The sequence below is a fragment of the Lithobates pipiens genome, unplaced genomic scaffold (genome assembly GCF_037356315.1).
Source record: "Lithobates pipiens isolate NorthernLeopardFrog02 unplaced genomic scaffold, aLitPip1_a1.2 Scaffold_16, whole genome shotgun sequence".
In the NCBI taxonomy this organism is placed as follows: Eukaryota; Metazoa; Chordata; class Amphibia; order Anura; family Ranidae; genus Lithobates; species Lithobates pipiens.
Genome location: NW_027507748.1, coordinates 480,212,302 through 480,235,660, shown reverse-complemented (window position 1 = coordinate 480,235,660; position 23,359 = coordinate 480,212,302). Strand labels below are relative to the sequence as shown.

Genomic DNA, 23,359 nt, shown 5'->3' with positions numbered 1-23,359 from the left:
GGGGGGGGGGGGGGGGGGGTCAGTTTGAACTGTCCTGGAATTTTATGCACAACATTTAGAAGCTTATGTCACACATTACACTCTAACCACTTGAAGAAAAAGCCCTGACACTGAGTGAAAAAAATAAATAAATAAAAAAATTAAAAAAAAATGTTGTTTTGCAAGAAAATTACTTTGAACTCCAAACATTATATCTTTTTTTTTTTTTAAAGCAAAGGCCCTACAGATTAAAATGGTGGGCGTTTCATTTTTTATGCACATTATTTGCGCAGCGATTTTTCAAACGCATTTTTTTTTGGGAAAAAAAATAAATAAAAAACACACTTTAATTGTAATGCACTAAAACACACTATATTGCCCAAATGTTTGATGACACTTTTTTTGTAACTGTAATGGTTCCAGGTTCGGGTCTCTCAAAATGCGATGGTATCTTGGGAGACCCTGTGAAGTGTGCCTAGTCTGTGCAGTGCTGTACCCTACGTTAATACTCAACTTGTGCATGGTAGCGTTCAAAACATTCACCAATGCAAAGAACAGGAGGGACAATAATAGTGGGGGTCACGCCTATATTCACGCTTGCTGCAGACACGACATCTTCTTTGGTGGGGCTCGTTGGGTAGGGATACTCCCGAGGACATACGGAAAATGCCTCTAATGCAGCCGGCTTACTGCATTTGGATTGGGAAGGTGAGGTGGAGCACCGTCTGGAAACAGAAGGGCTGTGACGATCTCTTCCTGGCATTTACGGAAGGTTCCAGTCCGTCCTGAAAGCTCTGTATAGCACATGAGCGTTTAGCAAAGCCAACTGAAATAAACAGACACTTTTTTTTGCACCAGCGTCTGGCCTTACGAGCAAATAGGTATGGCGCCAACAACTGGTCGTAAAGGTCCACCCCTCCCATATAAAGGTTATATTCATGTACACAGAAGGGTTTCTCCACAACACCAGTCGCCGTAGGAATTTGGACCGTCGTGTCTGCATGAAGGGAGGTAAGAACGAAAACATTCTTATCCCTCCACTTCACAGCGAGCAAATTATTACACTTGAAGCAGGCTCTCTCCCCCAGCCTAAGATGGGAATCCACAAGCCACAATGAATGGTACCCCTTTCCGAATGAGGGCGACACCAAGTCCCACACAATCTTGCCAGCGCTCCCTATGTAATCTGGGCAGTTCGGCGGCTCTACATGGCTATCTTTTCCCTTGTAAACCATAAAATTACATGTATAGCCTGTGGCCCTGTCACAAAGCTTATACATCTTGACCCCGTATCTGGCACGCTTGCTGGGAAGATACTGTTTGAAAGACAAGCGGCCAGAAAACGTAATCAGGGACTCGTGATGGAAGTAAACAAGTCTTCAAAACATTGGTTCAAGTGGTTTACGAGGGTCCGAATTTTGTCGTCCTCTCCACGAGGACGACAGAGTTCATTGTTGTTGAAATGCATGAACCGCAAGATCTGCTCGTATCGTGCCCTGGTCATGGTGGCAGAGAACAAAGACATATGGTGAAATGGGTCAGTGGACCAATATGACCGCAATTCACTCTTTTTAGTTATGCCCATGAGGAGGGATAGGCCCTGAAAGATCCTAAATTCGGAAACCGTAATTGGTTTCCAATCTCTGGCAAGGGAGGACTGGGGATTAGTGGTGATGTAATGACCAGTGTACAAATTGCTTTGGTTTACAATTTGGTCTACGGAAAGTACGGGTGCTGCAGAGGTGGTGGGTTGCCAATTAGGAGTGGCAAATGCAGCAGGAAGGGCACTATGGGCTCGACTGGCCTGTGCTGGTCTTCTTGGTGGAGGCGGGACACTATTTGTGCTTGCCAACTCAGCAGCTTGATCTGCACTTATGGGACCCACCGCGTTACTGCAGTGCTGGTTTGACTACGACCAGGGTGTACTAGGCCGCTGGTGCTTGCTAGTTCACCAGAAGGAATAGCAGCACTAGTACTTCTCTGCTCCATACGAGAGCCCTGCGCTTCTTGCACCTCGGGGTCTGGTACGGCCGACCTTGGCAGGGACCACAACTCCGTCAAAGCTATCTGTCATGGAGCATCTGTCATGCTCAGAAACGTGTAGGCCTCTTCACTAGTGTACCTTCGAATTGCCATTTTGCGCTTTAAATTTAGTGGTACACTAGGGAGAGACTCACAGGTAAAAAACAAGTTCCTGTTAGTAACCGAGTCAAACGCTACCAAAAAAAACTGTTAGCGATTGCAGGGATCAGGCCTGACTCTGCGAACGCTGCAGTTATGTGCGTTGTGTTTTGTAAGTGACAGTGATCGATCGATACTGCACTTGGGTGGGCTGGGCGGAGGGGCAAAACGCAGGTGCTAGCAGGTATCTGGACTGATCCCATTAACACTGCGTTTTTGGGAACCTTAAACTGCTGGGGACGCTAGTATAGATCCGATATCGATCCGTTCAGATACTATACCACTAAGGGAGGTGTATACGGTACTGGCACTAACCTGAGGCTGCCTGGGGTGACGCAGACCCCTATCTGACCCTAAAACCTAACTGATATCACCCGCTGGGTAATAAACGATGGGTGCCCTGACACTATAAAAATCTAACTAACCAGCGTCACCCGTAACAGTTATATGGTGATCACTGGTGAAAGGGTTAACTAGGGGGCAATCTGGGGGTTAAAACCTTTATTAGGTAGTATATGGTGGTACCTGACGCAATAAAAAGCTGACCGCGAACCTAAATACTTACCTGGCTACCTAGCGTCACCTGTGACACTAATACGGCGATCAGAAAAAAATATTACTTAGTGACACTGACAACAGGGGTTAACTGGGGGTGATCAAGGGGTTAAGCCTTTATTAGGGGGGATAGGGGGTACCCTAGATCTAAAAGGGGCCTAACACTAACTGCCCTAACTCTTATAAACAGGCACAAATGACACCAAGGCAGCAATTCGTAAAAAAATAAAAACTGCTATTGGTGTCACTGACAGGGGATGCAGGGGGGGGGGGGGGGTGAGCGGGGATGATCTGTGTGCCTGCGTGTTCTACTGTTAGTGTAGTGTTGGTGCAGCCTTACTTGAATGTCTTCTCTCCTTGGAAGCCGGAACGAAAAGGCTTCACGAGGAGAAGAGGAGATCACTTCCTCCGCTTCTATAATGTAAACAGAAGCTTCTCATTAGCCAGGAGCGATCACAAGGGGTTAGCCATGAATCAGTGGCCTCCAGCAGGGATCGCTCCTGGAACGATGCCGACTGCCTCGGGCACCGGGAGTGGGTACGATGTGCCCCCCCGCCTGCGGGAAGGGAGTAACGTACCCATACGTTACGCTACCTGCCCGTGCAATTCTGCCGCAGTATATCTGCGTGAGGCGGTCGGCAAGTGGTTAAGGTTTAAATACTTTTAAAGAGATGCAGACAATGCAGAACACTGACAGTGCACCAGGTGGTTACAATGAGTGCAGACACTCAAATTCAAGAATCAGTTTTGGAACAAACCACTAGTTCTCCAGAAAGAATAAAAGTACGTACTCAAAGTTTGTTAAAATCCTTGCAATGCGCATAGATCACCTCGGTTTTTTTTCCCCCCTCAACAAAAAGTGGAGTTACACTTCATGTAACTTACTGAAATTAACTGTAATGTTTACTATGATCTTAGAAAAGTTAGTGACTATGTACTCACATATAAAAGAATAAATTCAGGTACCATGAACCATAATATCTGATGTGAGTGTGTATTATACTAAAGACTTTAACTTTTTAATTGTTCCAGCTTTAGATAGTCCCACATACCTGCAGCTTGAGTATCATCCATTGCCTTATACTCTGTGTCTTTAATAGCAAGTTCTACACCATAGCCGGATAGGTTAATTTTCCTTGCACTTGGCGTCTGGTATTGACAAAAAAAAAAAATAAAAAAAAAAAGAAGAAAAGAATTAAAGGTTTTGTTTTTTATAAAAAAAAAAAGATTAAAAAAAAAAAAAAAAAAAAAAAAAAACTCTACTTAAGCAAGCACTTTATCTTAAAATATACAATATAATATTTAAAAATAAATAAATAATGCACTGTGATAGAAAACAAGTCAATAGTGACTTCCAAAAATCATCAATATGTCAAAACAATAAATTTTCTGTACAGCAGCCTCCAAACTGCAGCCCACCGGCTGAATGTGGCCCTTGGTACACTATTTCACTGATACAAGGCATGTCTCACACTCAGACCAACATGGCATGATTTCTCCCACCGACACCAATCAAGGTATGGTAAGATTTTCTACTACAACTGGCCATAGTCAAGCCCGTCTGAAGGACAGTAAACTTTTCCTTTGTTTAGAAAGATTGGAGACCCCTGTTCTACAGGACAGTCAGATGTTAAACAGTCCAAGAGACAAAAACCAACAACCCCCCTGCATACTTATAGCAGGACTTTGTTTTAAACACTAACTAGACTGACCGACATCTGAATCTGGTAGCTTATAAAGAACTTAAGTGGGTTTGGCTCCAAAAATAAAACAGTTGAGCACTGTCCATGAAACTTTATTTGCACTACAAAGGATGTGACACTGGTGAAACATGACTAAAATTACAAAACAGAATGAATCTACTTCAGACCACACCATGAGGACATCAGTGTTGTATTTAGGTTTTGTGCTGCCCTAGGCCTGACTAAACCCATGCACCTCAGATTTAAATATGACCCACCCCTTCCTGTCAAGGCCACACCCCTTTCAGTTTAACACCCACCCCGACACCCTCTGTAAACCACACCCCTTCCATTTTAGGCTCCACCTTTTCGTCTTAGAGCTCCACCTCTTCCTCTACATTAAAAGTGGGTACCAAGTGTAACCACATCACTGCCCTTCAATGTAGCCTCACTTGTGCCCATCAACGCAGCCTCATCAGTGCAGGTTATCAGTGGCCATTGATGCCCATCACTGTAGCATATCAGTGCAGCCTCAATCTCTCATTAAACAGTCCACAGTGAGTGAAAGTCAATAATATACAGATGATATTGCAATAAAGTGATCCATGCTACAAACTAATTAAATAGTTCACCTTTAGTGGAAGTTCATGTAGTGCAAAATTTGCAATACATGAACTTTCACTGAAGGTGGACTGTTTAATGAGCTTGTAGCATGGATTACTTTATTGCAATATCATGATCTGTATATTCATTTCCATATCGAGCACAGATTGGCTGCTTGGCACATGCACATTACACAAGAGTAATAGCAATTTACTCAATTTTACCTGCTGTCCTGCCGCCGGGCCTGCATTTGTGCAGGAGAAGGCTACGGGAATCCGGCACTCAGGAAGGCGGGTGTCGGCGAAAAAGAGAGCCCCCCCCCCCCCGCGCACAAAGTGCCAGCCTAGTCCTCAATACAGCACTGGAGGACATGTCTTGGTTCTTACCGCTCAGGAGAGGAAAACCTGTCAACTACAAACTAAAATTCTATTTGACACAAAAGATAATGGGCTGAATGAGGATCTTAATTTTCATAACACCCCCCCCCCCCCCCATCTCTTTAATCGCATACTACAAAACTGACTTTGACTGGATGTGGGATTTTTTTTTTTTTTTTTAGGGTACCAAAAAAGTCACAATTGTTACAAAAAAAAAAAATACTCTAATCTTTAGCACACTGCATAAGCACAACTAAATCAATTACTTATTAGTCTGTTATTATACCCCTAAAAGCACTGTACATAGGAAAACATGTCAACTTTAATTGCCTTATAAGTTGTGGTGGAGGTTGTGTATTGGGGGGGGGGGGGACGTTTGTTTTCTTTTTTTTACTGCATTTAGCATCCTACTTCTACAGGTGGCATTATACTCGACTGGTGATGATCTGACAACTCAGTTACATGGCACAGCAGTGCAAATAGAACATAAGCATTTACAGCACTTACAGGCAGCAGCAAGCCAAAGGGTTGGGTGCTGTGTCCCTCAATGAACGCAGAGAAAAGCACATCCAGGAGAACAATTCTTTGTCGTAAATCTTAGACACTACTATTAAAGCGCTACTAAACAAAGAACTACAATTTTTTTTTTTTTTTTTTTTTAACCACATCAGCGAATCTTTACCTGAGACTATGAATCAACTTAACGTTCATTGTTGTCTCTTAGAATTAATCTTCACATCATTGTGGCTATTTTCTTGTTGCTTACTTGTATAATTAAATGTATAAACATTTATCCAACTTTTATTTCATATTTCTTAAAAACAATTCTTATATCTTACTCCCAATATTTCACTGAAATTATATTAAAGTTATACTACCCCCTCCCCCCTCCCCTTTCCCCTTGTCAGTAGTGTCCCTGCTCCTGATATTCTGGTCTTTATGGTCTTAGTTGTGCGGAGAAACTCCAATCCCGCTTAAATTGTTTCCAACCTCTCCATTTTTTTAGAAATATTACCCTTTCCTCTTCTTCTCTCAAACACAGGCTTTCCATATTATATATTTCTTCTACCGCATCTACCCACTCCCATGTTGTTGGGCACTCTACCTCTCGCCATTTTTTAGGGATCAGTTTTTTCGCAGCGTTTAATAGATGCGGGATGATTGTGTCTTGGTATTGTTTAACCCCAACCTCCGTGCCATGAAAGAGTACTACCCAGGGGTCTGGTTTCAATGCTGTTTGAGTTATTTCCTTAATCATTTGAAGGATCTTTTCCCAGTATAGTTTAATTTTAGCACACTCCCACCAAATGTGTGTCATGGTACCTGTTTTCCCACAGCCCCGCCAGCACTCGGCGGTCCCGCCTAGCTGGAATTTAGATACCTTATCCGGGGTGTTATACCATCGGGAGATAAGTTTGTAGTTCATCTCAGCTGTTTTATTGTCCCTTGCCGAGCGGTGTGTCATTTTCAATATTTTATTTATTGTTTCTTTACCTTTTTGTGATCCCAATTCCCTTTCCCATTTATTTATATATGGCGGCGTATCTTTCCAGCTGGTCCGCATCAATAGCCCATATAGCTTTGATATTATACCCTTTGCACTGTCAGCCGTACAAAGTTGTTCCACCCCTGTCAAATCCTTTTCAGATCTAATCGGCTGGGGTAGTTTTTCTATGAAACGGGTCAGCTGGAGATATCGCCACCTATCCCTTCTCATAAATCCCATGTGCACTAACTCTTCATGTGAAAGAAGTTTCCCTTTTTTAATTATATCTTTTATTTGTGACCCCTCTAATCTTATCCAGTTCCCTCCTATCACCCCTCTGCCCGGTGGGAAATATTCGTTGTCTTTTAAGGTTATCAGTGGCGAATTATAGTGTCCATTTAATCTTTTATACTCCTTATCCCATATCTTCAGTGCAATCTGTGTTAACTTATTTGTGTCTATATCTAGTACCCTGTATTTTGGGGGATTCCATATTATCTTATTTAATTGTGCTTTACTGTATGTATATTCTAAATTAACCCATCTTTTTTCCTCTTTTTTTTCCCTTTTACCCATTCTACAATTCTTGATAAGACCACCGCCTGATAGTAATATTGTAAATCAGGGACCGCTAATCCTCCCCTCCCTTTTTCTTGTTTTAATACTCCATGGGAGATCCTAGGTTTTTTGTTATTCCATATAAATTTGCTCATTATTGCTTTTAATTTTTGGAAATAGCTGGATGGGATTTCAACTGGCAACATCTGGAATTTATATACAATTTTTGGAAGAATAAACATTTTATACACGTTTATTCGACCTATCCACGAGATCGATCTATTACTTGCTCTTCTGAGTTCAGTTTTTATTTCATTCAATAAGGGGATATAATTTAGGCGGTATATCTTATCCAGAGTGTTTGCCAATTTTACCCCCAGGTATTTCAGCTCTTTTGTCCATTTAAATTTACTTTGTTCTTGAATTAGTTGTACTTCCGTCGCACCTACATTTATATTAAGGATTTCAGATTTTATTTGGTTAATTTTGAAGTTTGATAATTTCCCGTACTCATCCAGGGCCTTTGTTATCTTGGGCAGAGAATCTACTGGATTACTTATATAAAACAACACGTCGTCTGCATATGCTGCAAGTTTATGTTCCTCTTGCTCAGCCTTAATTCCGCTTATTTCCGGGTTGTTTCTGATTGTCGCGAGTAGGGGTTCCAGCGAGAGCACAAAAAGAAGAGGTGATAGTGGGCATCCCTGTCTGGTCCCATTTTCCATCTCAAAGGAAGAGGAGGGCAACCCGTTGATGTTTACAGTCGCTGTCGGGTGGTCATACATCATTTTAATCCATCTGGCCATCCTAGGGCCTATGCCCATTTTGTCCATTGTCTGGAACATGAATCCCCAATCGACTCTATCAAAGGCCTTTTGGGCATCTGTTGACAATAGTAGCGCCGGGGGTTCCGTCTTCTTCCTTTGAGATAGAATCAATAAAGTTCTTACTCCATTGTCCTTTCCCTCTCTCCCGGGGATAAACCCAGTCTGATCTGGATGTACTAGTATATTCATTACTTTTTTCATTCTATTTGCTAACACCTTAGCAAATAGTTTAGTATCCTCATTAAGGAGTGATATTGGTCTGTAACTTGCGCACTTGGTCTCGTCTTTTCCTTCTTTCCGTATGATCGTTATTGAGGCAGATAGCGCCTCTTTGCTCATGGCGTACTCTGTCCCAATCCCGTTCATATACTTACAGAGTTTCGGTACTAGTATATTCTTAAACCTCTTGTAGTAGCTAATTGTCAGACCATCTGGTCCCGGGCTTTTCCCAGGAGCTGATTCCGCTAATACCTCATTTATTTCTGCTTCCGTTATGGGGTTTTCTAAGTATTCTTTATCAATTTCACTGATCCTGGGGAGTCTCGCCTTATTTAAATATTTAACAGTTTCTTTTAGCTTACCTTCTTTATCTATCAAGTTGTTTTTTACCGCATATAATTTCCCGTAGTATGTTTTGAATGATTCGGCTATTTCTTTTGAAGCGTATACCATGTCCCCGGTTTCTGTTTGAATTTTCTCTATGTAGTTCGTAGCTTTTTTCTTTTGGAGCGTCCTGGCTAGATATTTAGTGGGTTTGTTTTCTTCTTGATACCTCACTTTATTAAGTTGATTATAAAATTTTTTAGTTTCTTGTTCCATTAACCCACGTAGTTCTTCTCTCCTGGACGTTAATTTTTGATATAGCTTTTTATCTGTAAGCCCCATTTTATGTTGTTGTTCAATTCTGAGGATTTCCTCTCTGAGTTTATTGCCCCTCTCTATACGTTCTTTTTTTTTCTGCGAGCCTCGTGCAATCAAGATCCCCCGAATATACGCCTTATGGGCATCCCACAGGACCTGCCCAGAGATTCCTTCGGTCTCATTCATCAGAAAGTACTTCTCTAATTCCTTACTCACTACTTCCCCCCCCTCCTTATCAAGAATCAACGTGTCATTTAGTCGCCACTTAGAGAAACATTTACTTTGTCCGGGAATCTGCATTTTCATTTTTAAGGGCGCGTGATCTGACTGTGTTATTATTTCTATACTTGTTTCTAGTACCATCTCTAGGGCTCTGTGTTCCACAAGAATATAATCAATCCTTGAGTATGACCCGTGTACTGGGGAGAAGAATGTGTAATCCCTTATTTTGGGGTGTTGTGCCCTCCATACATCAACTAGTTGGTTTTTATTCAAATTTTGAATTAACCTTTTTAATTGAGTGCTATTCCCTCCCAGTACCCGGGACGTGCTGTCAAGTATGGGGTCTAGGCAGAGATTCAGATCTCCCATTATAACTACATGGCCACTTTTAAATTCTTGTATTTTGGCCAGTATTCCCCTCAAAAAATTTATAGGGTTTTTATTTGGGGAGTAAATGTTAGCCAGTGTATACCTAATATTTCCTAATTTTCCTTTCAAAAATAGATATCTTCCTTCTGGGTCTGCTTCTCTTCCTTCTACAGTAAATCGAATATCCTTACCGAATCCTATTGCTACTCCTCTTGCCCTCTTTGAGATCGTATCCCCATAGTACCATTTCGGGTGGTCTTTCGAGTAAAGCCTACTCCTTGACGTATGTGTTATATGTGTCTCCTGGAGAAAGATCACATCTGCCTCTAGTTGTTTTAATTCTACCAGGATTTTATGCCTCTTTTTTGCTGTGTTGAGCCCCCTAACATTATAAGACAGGAAGTTTAATTCCAGTTTCCTTTTATCCATATTCTCTGTCCTGACCATGTTTTCGTTTTTCTTTTCCTTCCCTCCTTTTTTCCCTCAGGGTTTCACTACTGACATCTTCTTCCCTCCCCTTCCTTCCCGTATCCCTCTCCCCCATAACCCCCTTTCCCACCCACCTCCTCATCCTCCCACCCCCCCCCCCCCCTGGTTTTGGCCACCATACGGCCCTCGACTTATCAATTGGCCTCCAGACTCTGGCCATATCTAAGTCTTCGTGCTCTAAGGTGGGGTTCGCCTATTGCCTCCTCTCCCTCCCTACTCAGACGGGGGGGAGAGGGACTGCCCACCCACCGGTCAGACCCCCCTCACCGCCTCCCCTCTCCACCCCCCCCCCCCCCATCTCCCCCGAAATTTTTATCTCATCTTCTTCCATTTTAACTCTTGAGGTTAGTGACATTTAAGGTATTTCCTCGAGCTCATCTGTCCAGCCGGGTAGACTTGGAATTTGAATCTCCAGTTTTTCACAGAATTCTCTTAACTCTTCGGGGAACCTTAATCTAGCTGTTATTCCATCCTTAAATGCCCACAGGCAAGCCGGGAAGCCCCATCTGTATCTAATATTTCGTGCTTTCATCTGTTCCAAGAGAGGTTTCAGGAGGCGTCTTCTGGCTAAAGTCTCAGATGCTAGGTCCGGAAAGATTTGTATTTCTGCTTCCATATATTTTAATGGGGGGTTACCCCTTAATTTTCTCCAGATCTCCGCTTTATCTTCGTAACGTTCGAACCTTACGATAATATCACGGGGTCTTCCCCTTCCAATTTCTTCAGATCCCATCCTCCCGGCCCGGTGCGCCCTTTCTAACATAGGGAGTGCCTCCTCTGCATTTCCCAGTATGGGGCGAAGTATATCTTTCAGAGCTTCCCTTAAATCTTCTTTCTTATTCTCTGGGACATTTCTTATTCTCAGATTTGGTCTCCTATTTCTATTTTCCTGGTCTTCAAGTCGATAAAGAATTTTTCTCTGATTCCGAAAGATTGAATTGGCTTGCATCTGTACTTTGTTTAACTTCTGTTCTTGGTTCTCAGTTCTTTCTTCCACAGCTTCCACTCTCATTAACAAATGCCCAAGATCGCTTCTTAGCATACTAATATCTGATCTTATAGAATTCTCCATTTTTTGGAGCATCTCCCTCATGGCACCTTTTGTTATTCCCAGATCATCCGTCTTATGATCTTCATTTTTACTTAGTTCCGATTCACTCTCCGTTGTCAGTTCGTCTCTGGATTGATCCGGGGTCTCCTCTACTGTTTTTTCCGCCCCCCTATTTTTTCCCTGATTTGGAGGTACCTTTTCCTTTCCTCCTCCTCCTCTTGGGCTGGCTCCTTGGGTCATAAATTGTTTTATGGAGCTTTCCGTGATGGAACTTTTTGGGGTCTTGAGGCCCCCCTTAGTTTGCTTTGAGGCTCTACTCATTTTGCTTTTTTTTGTTTCACGTGGTCGTCTCCCCAGTTTGCTGATCTCCTCACGTCCTCTTTCCACGACAGGTGGTTTTACAACGGAAAACTTCCCTCCGATCAGCCCCTTAAGTGTATCTGCCAGGGTAGAGCCCCTCGAGTGTAGCTGAGCGATTACCTCTTTGTTAGCAGGTCATCCAAATCCGTAGGGACTTACGCACTAATATAATTATGATATGATATGATTATATTTACTATGAGAGCTTCCTACTGGGCTCCCTGAGAGGGAAGTAGAGGGAACAAAAAAAAAAAAAAAAAAAAAAAAGAAGAAAAGGGAGATAGGGTCGCTTCCCATGCAAATGGTGTCCTTCATATAGATTCCTGCGGTCTGTATCTATATTTGCTCAACCGAGTTACACCTCTGCACAAGTATTGGGGAGTGTGCAGTTTTCATGCGATTTTTCGGGGGGTTACCTTATATTGTACTCTTATCGTTGTATTGAGAGATCCGCATTGATTTTCTGAAGAGATTAGCAGCTAAGGAGATGTCCTTTCGTTCGATCAAATGTCAAATCAAATATCAGATATCGTATTTATTTCATTCCCATTAACCGCTTTCAATATGGTTATTAATATTCATACATTTACCCTGGGCATTCCCCTCATTCCCACCTGACATCTTATATCTTATATCTAATTGCAGAGAGTCTCAGTAGCAAGCATGGTGTTAATCTGGATTATATGTCCCATATAAAGCGTATATTATCTTTCATGCTTTCTTTTTACTCTTGTTCCAGTTTTATTAACCGCAGTAGTTTAGGCAGGGTTTTATTTGAGACACTTATATTTTGCAGAGATATATAGCACTTATCTATTACACTTGTTTATCTTCCTCGGCTCATCCCAGCCTGCAAATAATCCTCCGCACTCTATTGAACTGCTGTTATGCTGCTTTCGAGGGGGTGGGAGGACAGAGGGGAACGATCTGATATTATGCTGCCCGCTTTCAATGCATTAGTGATATTCATACAATTCTTCTGACACATTTATAGCCTAGTGTCTCTGTATCAAATAACTAATTACAAAAAGTCCCGACAGCGAGCACAATATTTATATGTCCCAGTGAGAAAATGTGTCATCCTTCATACTGCTCCTTCACTGCTGTTACATACATTTCTTGACCCCTGACAGGTTGAACAAACTATTTATTTAAGAGCACTAATACTTGTAGAGGTGTACAGCACTTATCTTATCTGGTTGTCTTCAGTTGTCTCCCTCCGGTTATCCCAGCCAGCCTGCTCGTATCCTTCCACGTCCTTTTGAGCTGCACATTCCAGAGAGACAGGGGGGGCGGCGGAGAGGAGAGCAGCGTCAGCTGTTATCTCCGACCGGTGGGTAGGCAGATTCCGGAGCGGCAATTTGCGGCGGTGTCATTCATAGCCGGAGCCTCTCACCCTCCGGCATATTCCCGCTCTGCATTCCTCTTCCGCACGCCGCACGCCTTCTCCTTCTCAGCCTCCTCGTAACCCCTCCCTCCTACCAGAGCGTTCCTACGTCATCTCCTCCCCCAAAGAACTACAATTTTGACATCCTTGATTCACATAAATCATATATACAATTCCATTGCATTTTTGTGTTTTTTTTTTTTTTTTTTTAGTCCTCTAAATACCTCTTTCCGGCAACACTGTTGTGTGGTCACATGATCTTTCCCTGTTTTTTGGCATCTGCAGCGAAAGATCCTTGGGAGAGGCATTTATAACTCTGACATATGCTCCCTACATCAGCAGAGGACGTCTACAGTAGCAGTTTGTGTCTGCACAGCCCTTATTCGTGCTGAGCCAATCACATGACTAAACAAACTGTTTTAGAAGAACCATTCAAATTACATTATACATATCAACAAACTGTTTTATAGCTTCCTACAAATCTTCATTGAACATCAAATGTGTATTTTTTGTGCATTTATATTGTATCAAAAATAATTGTCACTAGCTTTCATTTTGTTCAGACGGCATCCAAGGCTCCTTTTTACTTTACAGGTATTAGTAATTACATTTTATAGATTTAATATTGATTTATAATAAAACAAAGCTTTGTGAGTTTCTTAGTGACTATAATCAATCAGTATGCTATATGTCACCCCCATGCACTTTAACCCTTTTTCTGCCACAGACGTAAGGCTTAAAGTGGTTCTAAATGCAGACTTTTACTTTTACTTTAATACATTTTATGCAATAAGATTAAAAAAAAACTTCTGTGTGCAGCAGACCCCCTAATACTTACCTAAGCCCCATTGTAATCCATCAACATGCATGATAGCCTTGGTTCTCTGGGCACACTCCCTCCTCATTGGCTGAGACAGCAGTGGGCATCATTAGCTCTCGCTACTGGCAATCAACGCTAGTGAGTCAATGAGGAGAGAAAGGGGGCAGGGCTTTGTCACGGTTCTGTGTGTGAATGGACCCACAGAGCAGTGGCTCAGGAACGAGCCTGCTCAGGTGCCCCTATAGCAAGCTGCTTGCTATGGGGACAACGCATCAAGAGGAAGGGGCCAGGAGTTCCGGTTGAGGACCCAAGAAGGAGGAGGATTGGGGCTGCTTTGTGGGGAGCCATTGCACAGAGCAGGTAAGTATAACATTTTTTTTTGTTTTTTAATAGCCAAGCCTTTGTCACTTTAAGTTCACAGCAGTGAGGTATTTACACATACTCTGCCATGACCAGGTGTCAGTGGGTAGATCATCATTTGCTGATCTTCTCCCTCTGGTGAATGAACCCTGAAGTGATGTGTAATCTGTCACTTCTAGGTTCAAAGCGGGTTCTTCACCGGCAGCACTGGCCAAGGAAGCAGCTAATCAAACATGATTTGTGACAAGTTTGACAATTCACTGTACTAATATCATGAATCATAAAAGTGCAACAACCACAATTTTATTCTCTATGGCCTCTGCTTTTAGAAAATACACGTTTGGGGTTTTAACTAAAATTTTTAGCTCTCAAATGCACGTCAGCATTAGCATTGCACCAATACCAGTGCAGATACTAAGGTATTTGCACAAATGCTCCAATACTAAAACAGATACTTTCAGGCTAGGTTCATATATACGTGATGTAAAATCGTAGCGCTTTATAGTGCGGTCCACATGCAGTTGTAGTAATACCAGTCCCATTTTGATGCAAGTTTACAGCATCGGTTTCATTCTCTCCATGTGTGCAGAGTGGTGTAGGAAAGAGGAGTCTGTCGGTAGCTGCCAGAGCGATGTGTGAAGACAATCAACACACATTAGCAAGGAGTGGCATTGAGAGATAGATTGTAGAAAGCACCACCAAAGGCTGCTGAAAGACAGACACTGCAGGCCAGCAATAGCTCCGCTGATCCACAAGGGCTTCACTGAAAAGAACCAGAGAAAGCACCGTCAGAAGGATGCTGAGGCAGATTCCAGAACAAACACCACCGGCAGAGAGTCTCTCTCTCTCTCTCTCTCTCTCTAGCGTGTGATTTCAAATCGCACCAGACCAAATTTGCACAGAAACCTTTTTCTGAAATGCAATGCGATTCGCCTGCATCTGAACACCCACAATAGGAAACCATTCTATTTTCCTTGTCATGCGAATTCACACTATGAAATCACATCTGAAATCGCACATGTGTGAACCAGGGCTGTCACGACACTAAAAATAGGTATCAGTAATTAGTACGGTGAAGACTTGAGTAAAAGTATTGGTACCCGTTAAAAAACTGGTGCATCCCTAGGCAACATGTGCACAAATTGCTCTGGAAGCAAAAGGGTTAAATTAAAACTTGCATACCTGTATGTAATGTCTCAGTACATAAGTTATCTCCCCACTTTCTGCCTTTTCGATCAAGGTTTTATGAAATGTAGCAAACGCTTTGGTGCCCACTTCAGCATAGAGAATGACTACTGGAGCGGTCTTAGTTAGTGTAGGGAAAACATGGTCTCCTTTATATAAATAAGGCCTTGGTCTGAAAAAAAATAAAATAAAAAAATAAAAATAAAAAAGTTACATTATTGCAATTTCTTTCCAACAAATATTAAGTAAACATACAAAAATATAGGAACATTTTAATTGACATTCACCTCTCCAGTGCATCCTTCAAAAGTTTCTTAACCTGACTTGCCTTGCAGGTGTGACTTCCATGAATAGAGACAAACGCACCGCAACCTTCTGGAGGAGGCTCATCAGCTGCAATCTAGAATGTTAATAATTACATTTAAACAAGAGGCTTTAATTGCATTTCATCTTCAAATGATTGTGTACTTCCTGATTGAAAGCTCACATTTGATTAATTTTGGAGTGCGTTTCAGAGGGTAGAATGACGTGTCAAGGTAAGCATAAACAAACATATGTATGTGGTAGGCTGAGAAAAAAGAAAATGCGACAGTAGGTGTGTGATTACATCATATCAAAATCTGGTTATAGGTTAAAAAAAGTAATGCAACCTTCTGCTGACTGCGCAAGAACAGTGGGCTTTAACACCCCACTGTGGCACAAATGCATCTATGACAGCATGTGTGCCAAGTGCGCTCCCTGCGTGCCCCAGGCACACTGACCAAGCTGTCACCAACAGCTCTTGATCAAAGCTTCTGATCAGGAGCCAGTGGGACAAGCTCCTGATTATGTGACTGCTGTAAACGCAAAATCACAGCAGTAACAGAAGCCGCACCACCTTTAAGGCATTAGACCCCATGCACACTATTAGATTTTCTGCAGATGTTTGTCTTCGGCTTTACCAAAACCATATGATAGGAGGTCAAACCTTGCACTACATGGTTTTGGTAAATCTGAAGACAAAAATCTGCAGAAAATCTAATAGTATGTATGGGGCTTTAAAAGTCCCCCTAAAGGTGCACCAGGAGGTGGCATTAAGGCCCCACTCACACCTAAGCATAGCGTTTTCAGGCAGAAATGTGCGTGATTTTACTGCGATAATGCCGCACTTTTGTACAGGTCAAAAGGCCACCAATAAGCAGAAAAATGCCTGTAATATGCCTAAAAAAAAAAAAAAAAAAAAAAAAAAGTTCCATAACTTATTTGAGCTTCAGGCATTTTGGAGCTTCTGGCTTCAAGCATTTTGGAGTGTAGACGTGAACCATCTCCATAAAGAATCATTTTGTAGCTTCAAGCTACAAAATGCTCAGGTATGAATGGGGCCTTAAGGTGGGTTAAAAAGGATAGAACGTGGGTTTTATTTTATTTTTTTAAAAGGAAGTGAAAATGACAATTCGCCAAACAATTATTCGTGGCGAATCATACTGTACATTAAAAACACAAACTGACTGGGAAGACTGAAGAGTTGTACAACACAGATTGGCCTATTTTGTGCAGACTTTGCCTGTACTGACAAATTACATTTCCCAAAGAATAATAAAAGGACATCAGATTTGGTGCTTTAGGAAGAATTTTATTTATTTATTGACAACCTGCTGTCCTCAGTTTATACAAATGGCACCAAAAGGTTAACCATTGTGACCATCCTTCACTGCTGGCCCAAAGATTAAAAATAGAACACTAGTCAAAAATAAACATATATTTAGTTATATATTTTAAATATATCTCAGCTAAAAAAAAAAAAAAAAAAAAAAAAAAAAATGTAAAGATGCACTGCAAAACTAGTGTTGCAGAGAACTTAAACATTATTGGCTCATTTAGGGGTTAGTAAAAAAGGGACAGGTTAAGGGTAACAGCGGAACTCGAACCAAAATCTAACAAGATAAAAAAGAAAAGCCTTTTAAATATAAATGGCTTTCTTTGCGATATTCATCTTGAGCCTAGGTTCACATTTGTGCGAACACAGACATCGCATGCGATTCACACCTGCACTCATGCGATGTCTGTGCAATACGAGTTCAGCCATACAGCTGAACTTGCATTGGATTCGAACAAAAGAGCTGCAGGGACTTTTTTCCCCCTTCACTGGAAGCAGATCACATGGGTGTTCTCACCTATGCAATCCGATTCCTGAGCAAGTTCACAGTTCGCACTGCAATCTGTGAACTGATCTTGGGGTGTCAATAACATTGTATTGACACCCACAACGGTTTGCATAGGGCAGTGTGAACCTAGGTTTAAGCCTGGTATTCCCTGCAGTACATTTTTTTCTGCTACTAGAATTCCTCATTCTAATAGCCAGCATCATTTAAGACACAACCTCTAAGTGCATGTCAACCTTGAGCCACTATGGCCTTTGTCTGGACAGTGAAAGGAGAAGCAGCACAGTGATGAGCTCACCTTTCTCCTATCATCATGCTTCTTGTTAGCACATTGTGCTGCTTCTTCCTCTTATGCTCCATGCCTATTCTACAAAGATTGCAAGAGGCTGATACCAGGTAAAAATTCAGTTACTTGCACTGCTTGCATTTTAAAATACATTCAATAACATATTTATGATTATAAACCTGCTCAGTAGGTAGTGAAGCTTTCAGTGACAGGGTTATTTTAAAATACATTCCATAATATGTCTGAAAGATGTGTTACTGCTTTTCAACGTCTGCACAATTCCATTAACGAATTTCAAGAATAATCATAAGATAAGAATAATATTATAATAATAAAAAAAAAAAATGGGATGTTACAAAGGAACAGCGAGTTGATATATCATACATGTTTTACCCAGAATTAATTACACCAGTCTATTCCTAGATGCTTTCCCTTAATATTGATCAAAGCTACAGCTTCCCAGCTCTGTGCAATAAAGGTTTATGTTTCATAACAGATTAATTTTTGCTGGAATATGTGCATCCAAATATTTCATAAAAAAAGGGTTACAACATTCAATCACAAAGGCACAATAAAAAAATATAGAGTATGGTAGCACACTTGGTCATATTTATGATGTAGTATTATACTATAAACCATTCAACATAGTCTCAAGCAAGTGCCAATTTGGCATATATGTGTATTTTTTTTTTTTTTTTTTTTTTTTTTAAACAAAGATCTCAAAAAGCTGAAAATGATTACTGACAGATCCCCACTGTAATTTGATATTGAAAATAAATAAATGAAAAAACAAAAAAAACAAAAAAAAAAAAAAACCCCACACACTTTTACTCATGAACTTGATGGCATCTTCTCTGGACTAGGGATGAGCTGGGTGTTCAAGTCGAACGCATGTTCAACTCGAACACCCGCTGTTTGCCTGTTCGGCGAAGCCAGAACTTTGTGGGCCGTTCGCGCCATATTCGTGTGGCACTCACGGCCCACAATGTACTGCGCCATCGTAGTACATTGCTGGCTGATTGGCCAAGCATGCACTGTGACCCGCATGCTTGGCCAATCACAGCGCCGGCAGCGAGGAGAGCCATAATTGGCCACAGGCAGGATGCCTGTGGCCAATTATAGCTCAGGGGGTTTAGTACACGCCCCACACTATAAGGCCATGGCAGCCTTGTGTAGTGTGTTGCGGCGTTCAGAGAGATAGGATAGGCAGGGACAGTGTCTTCTTTTCTTGCGATTGAACTTAGCGCAGTTAGAGTAGGTGTATTGTGCCTTCTGCACAGTATACACCTGAAGATACCCCCAATTGCTGGTGTTGTTCCGTTCCTATACCACAGGCAGCTGCAGCAGTTACAGTGGGTGTATTGGGCCTCCTACACAGTATACACCTGAAACTACCCCCTATTGCTGGTGTTGTTCTGTTCCTATACCACAGGCAGCTGCAGCAGTTACAGTGGGTGTATTGGGCCTCCTGCACAGTATACAGCTCGTTGGCAAGCGTACCTTAGAGACCCACACCAAAGAACAAAGCGGACCTCTCCTTGCTCCTCATCAGCTGGGATCTCCAACTCCACTATACATTCAGTCCTCTCTGAAACCTGCACTGAGAGGAATGAAGGTGTAGAATTAGGTGTATCACAGCCAAGTACTTGCGGGCACTCTGCTAGCAGTACACCGACATCCGATTGTACAAGGCAAATTTCCCTGCCCCAGCGGCTGGACCGTCAAAAGAAGTTCACTCCCAGCCATCCACATGCCCAGCAGTTGAATGCTAGCAACTGCTGCCTTTTCAGTTGGTAGAATCGACCCCCTTCCGTGAGTTTGTGCAATGTGCGGCTCCTCAGTGGCAGGTTTCCAAACGCCACTTTTTCTCACGGAAGGCGATTCATGCTCTCTACCGGCATGTGGAAGGCAATGTCCATGCTTCGCTGGACAGGGCGGTCAGCGATAAGGTGGTATTACCGCCGACTCATGGTCCAGCAGACATGGACAGCAACGTTACCCATCTTTCACGGCGCATTGGGTCACCCTTTTGGCAGCTGGGAAGGATGCAGGACAAGGTGCAGTAGTGTTGGAGGTTGTTCTGCCACCACGCCTCCAAAATGCTACTACTGGTTGTGACACACCTCTCTCCTCCACCCCCTTCTCTTCTTCCTCCATGGCCTCTTCCTGTGCTTTGTCCTCGAAACCAGCGGTGCTCCGTAGGCGTTCCAGGGGCTACGCAAGTACGCAGGCAAAAAGATGCCATGCCGTGCTTGCGCTGGTGTGCTTGGGGGGCAGGAGCCACACTGGGGCAGATATTTTGTTAGCTCTGCAGGGGCAGACTAAGAGGTGGTTGACGCCACGCCAGCTTAAGCCAGGAATGGTGGTTTGCGACAATGGCACCAACCTCCTCTCTGCCCTCCGACAAAGATAACTAACCCACGTGCCCTGTGTGGCTTATGGTAGTGCAGAGGTTCTCGGGCAGGTACCCGGGCTTACAGGATGTCCTGAGGCAGGCCAGGAAAGTCTGTGTTAATTTCCACCGGTCATATAATGCCAGTGCTCGGCTGGCTAAGCTCCAAAAGAAATTGATCCTGCCCAAGAACCGCCTTATCTGTCACATGCCCACCAGGTGCAACTCTGACGGCCATGCTGCAGCAGCTGCACAAGCAGCAGAGGGCCATCAATGAGTACCTGTGCGACTACGGCCCCAGGACAGGGTCGGGGGAGCTCGGTTTTTTTCACCACGCCAGTGGGGCATGATCAGGGATGCAGGCACTGTCCTGTCACCATTTGAGGAGGCCACGATGAAGGGGAGCAGTGACAGTGCATGCATCATTGACACTGTACCTCTTGTCCACCTGTTGGAGCATACGCTGTGTGGAATAATGGACAGGGCACTTGAGGCAGCACAGAGGCAAGAAGCGGAGGACTTCCTTGCCTCTCAAGGCCCCCTTTATCCAGACAGTGTTCCTGCTGTCCCGCCAATCACACAGGAAGAGGACGGAGGACAAGGACGAGGATTGTGTCAGCATGGAGGTGGAGCTTGGCACTCAGCATCAGCAGTCTTTTAGGGATGATTTACAGTCCCAGGAAACCCGTGGACTTGTACATGGCTGGGAGGAGGTAGCTGCAGATCATGTCGTCCTTAGTGACCCAAAGGACTCCGGACCGAATGCCTCAGCTAACCTACGCTGCATGGCCTCCCTGATCCTGCAAAGCCTGCGGAAGGATCCTCGTATTCTTCAGATCAAGGAGAGGGATCATTACTGGCTGGCAACTCTCTTTGATCCATGGTAAAAGGGTAAGGTTGCAGACCTTAGCTTGCCATTGCAGAGGGAGCAGAGGATGAGACATCTCCGGGACGCCTTGCGGAAAGGTCTGTGCAATGCGTTCCCAGAGACTGGGAGGTCACAAACTCCTGGTCATGGACAACGTGTTGCTGAGACTTCGGTCAGTCACAGAAGGAGCGGTGGAGAAGGTGACCGTCTGACCAATGTGTTCAGACAATTTTTTAGTCCGCAGCCCCAAGGTATGATCGGTACCAGCAACCATCGCCAGCGTCTGATTTAGATGGTGCAGGAATACCAAGGGGCAAGGTCAGACTTGGACACCTTTCCCCTCGAAAATCCTCTGGGTTACTCGGTCTTGAGGATGGATCACTGGCCATAGCTTGCACAGTATGCAATTGACCTACTGGCCTGTCCTGCATTCTTTCGGAACGCACATTCAGTGCTGCTGGAGGCTTTGTAACCGATCACAGTGTGTGCCTGTCCACCGACTCGGTTGATTGACTGACCTTCATAAAGATGAATCAGTCTTGGATCACCACCAGCTACCAAGCAACTGAAGCGGATATAACCGAATATTATTTTTTTAAAATGTCACATCCCTTCAAGAATGCCTATGCTGATGCTGAGTGACTGTCCTGTTATGTTGACCGACTATCCTCTTCCTCCTCAATGATCCTGCTGATAGCTTGGAAGAACATTTTTGGTTGTGTGTGCCAACAGTGGCTAAGGCCCAATTTTTGATGCAATGCTTTGCAGCAGGGCTCATTCCTGCACCCCAAATAGAGTAGCTGGGAGAGGTTGCAATGTCGTGGCACCAGCACCAGTACCTAAGGCCCAATTTTTCGGCCCCTGTTTAACAGGGACATGCAATTACAATTTTTGATCCAATACTTTGCAGCAGGGCTCATTCCTGCTCTCCAACTAGAGTTTCTGTGAGGTGTTGCAGTGTTGTGGCACCAGTGCCTAAGGCCCAATCATTTTTCTACCACTGTTCAACAATGGCATGCAATTACAATTCTTGATATAGTAGTTCACAGCAGGGCGTTCCAGCGCCCACCAAGAGTCACTTTGAGGGTTTACAGTGTTGTGGCAACACCAACACCTTAGGGCCAAATTTCTGCAGAGCATATAGGGCAGGCCCCTACTTTCAAACATCCAAACTTACAAATGGAAGGAGACAACAGGAAGTGAGATGAAAAAGACGGACAGCAAAAAAAAAAGATACAGGGGTGATAACCCCTGTTTTCCAAAAAGCTTAAAAATAGATTTTTTTGACTGGAGCTACACTTTAAAAATGTACCAGTTCAAAATTACAAACAGATTCTACTTAACACAACAAACCTACAGAGTCCCTGTCTTGTTTGCACCGCCTGTATACTGCTGTTCTGAGTATATAGGGCCCCCACGCCTTTTTTTTTTTTTTTTTTTTTTGGGTATGGGGTTCCCCTTAATATCTGTACAAGACCCAAAAGGGCTGGTAAATGGGCAGGGGGGCTACCCGTGCCATTTTTCTAAATGATTTTCATCCATATTTCCAGAACTAGACATTACATTAAAACCACAAGCAGTTTTAAATGATTTTTTTTCTGTTAAATCACATTTTTTTCACTTTAAGCATCATTAAAAATCAGTGCTCCCGAAAAAACTGCTGTTATTAAAAAAAATTTATGCATTGATCCATGTCCCCTGGGGCAGGAGCCGGGTCCCAAAAACCCTTTTTAGGACAATAACTTGCACGTTAGCCTTTAAAATTAGCACTTTGGATTTCAAACGTTCGAGTCCCATAGACTTTAATGGGGTTCTAAAGTTCGTAAGAATTTTCGGTCCGTTCGAAGGTTGTTCGGTTCAGCTCATCCCTACTCAGGACAGGCCTGTAAAGGTGACCATACAGCCTGCAAGCTGATTGTACAATCTTACTCAGATCTACCACACCAACAATGCCAGCATCAATCTTCAAAATGTAAAAATAAATCTACCTCTCCAGCTACCCAGGTTATCCCCAATTTGGAGCTGCTACGAGCAGGGTTTTCAAGTATCCAGTATTTTACAAACAGTAGGCAAAGGTTAATGCCCCCATCAGGATTGTATTGCTCACTGGGGAGATTCACTGGGACAGAAAGTTGTGGTCTAAATCAGTGGTCATCACTTGATTATAACAATATTCAAGTTTGGCCCCAGGCGCTTGCAGAGGGCCGCACAATAGCTTTGTGTTTTTGTGCATAGAGTTACCTTGCACTGAGTTAGGCAGCCCATTAAAAATGAATGTCCTGTAATGTAAAATTTACATTACAGGACATTTACATTTGCA

The 23,359-nt window shown here is 43.0% G+C and overlaps 1 protein-coding gene across 3 annotated transcripts in view; it reads right to left on the bottom strand.

The window, feature by feature from the left end:
• UGGT2 (UDP-glucose glycoprotein glucosyltransferase 2) overlaps positions 1-23,359 on the bottom strand; it is a 672,069-nt gene that overhangs the window by 638,598 nt on the left and 10,112 nt on the right. For all 3 annotated transcript variants that reach the window (XM_077483028.1, XM_077483030.1, XM_077483029.1), the window contains exons 4-6: positions 15,640-15,752; positions 15,350-15,524; positions 3,768-3,864 (exon numbers count right to left, since the gene is read on the bottom strand). In XM_077483028.1, coding sequence (XP_077339154.1) covers positions 3,768-3,864; positions 15,350-15,524; positions 15,640-15,752 — 385 coding nt within the window. The remainder of the gene's footprint in view (positions 1-3,767; positions 3,865-15,349; positions 15,525-15,639; positions 15,753-23,359) is intronic.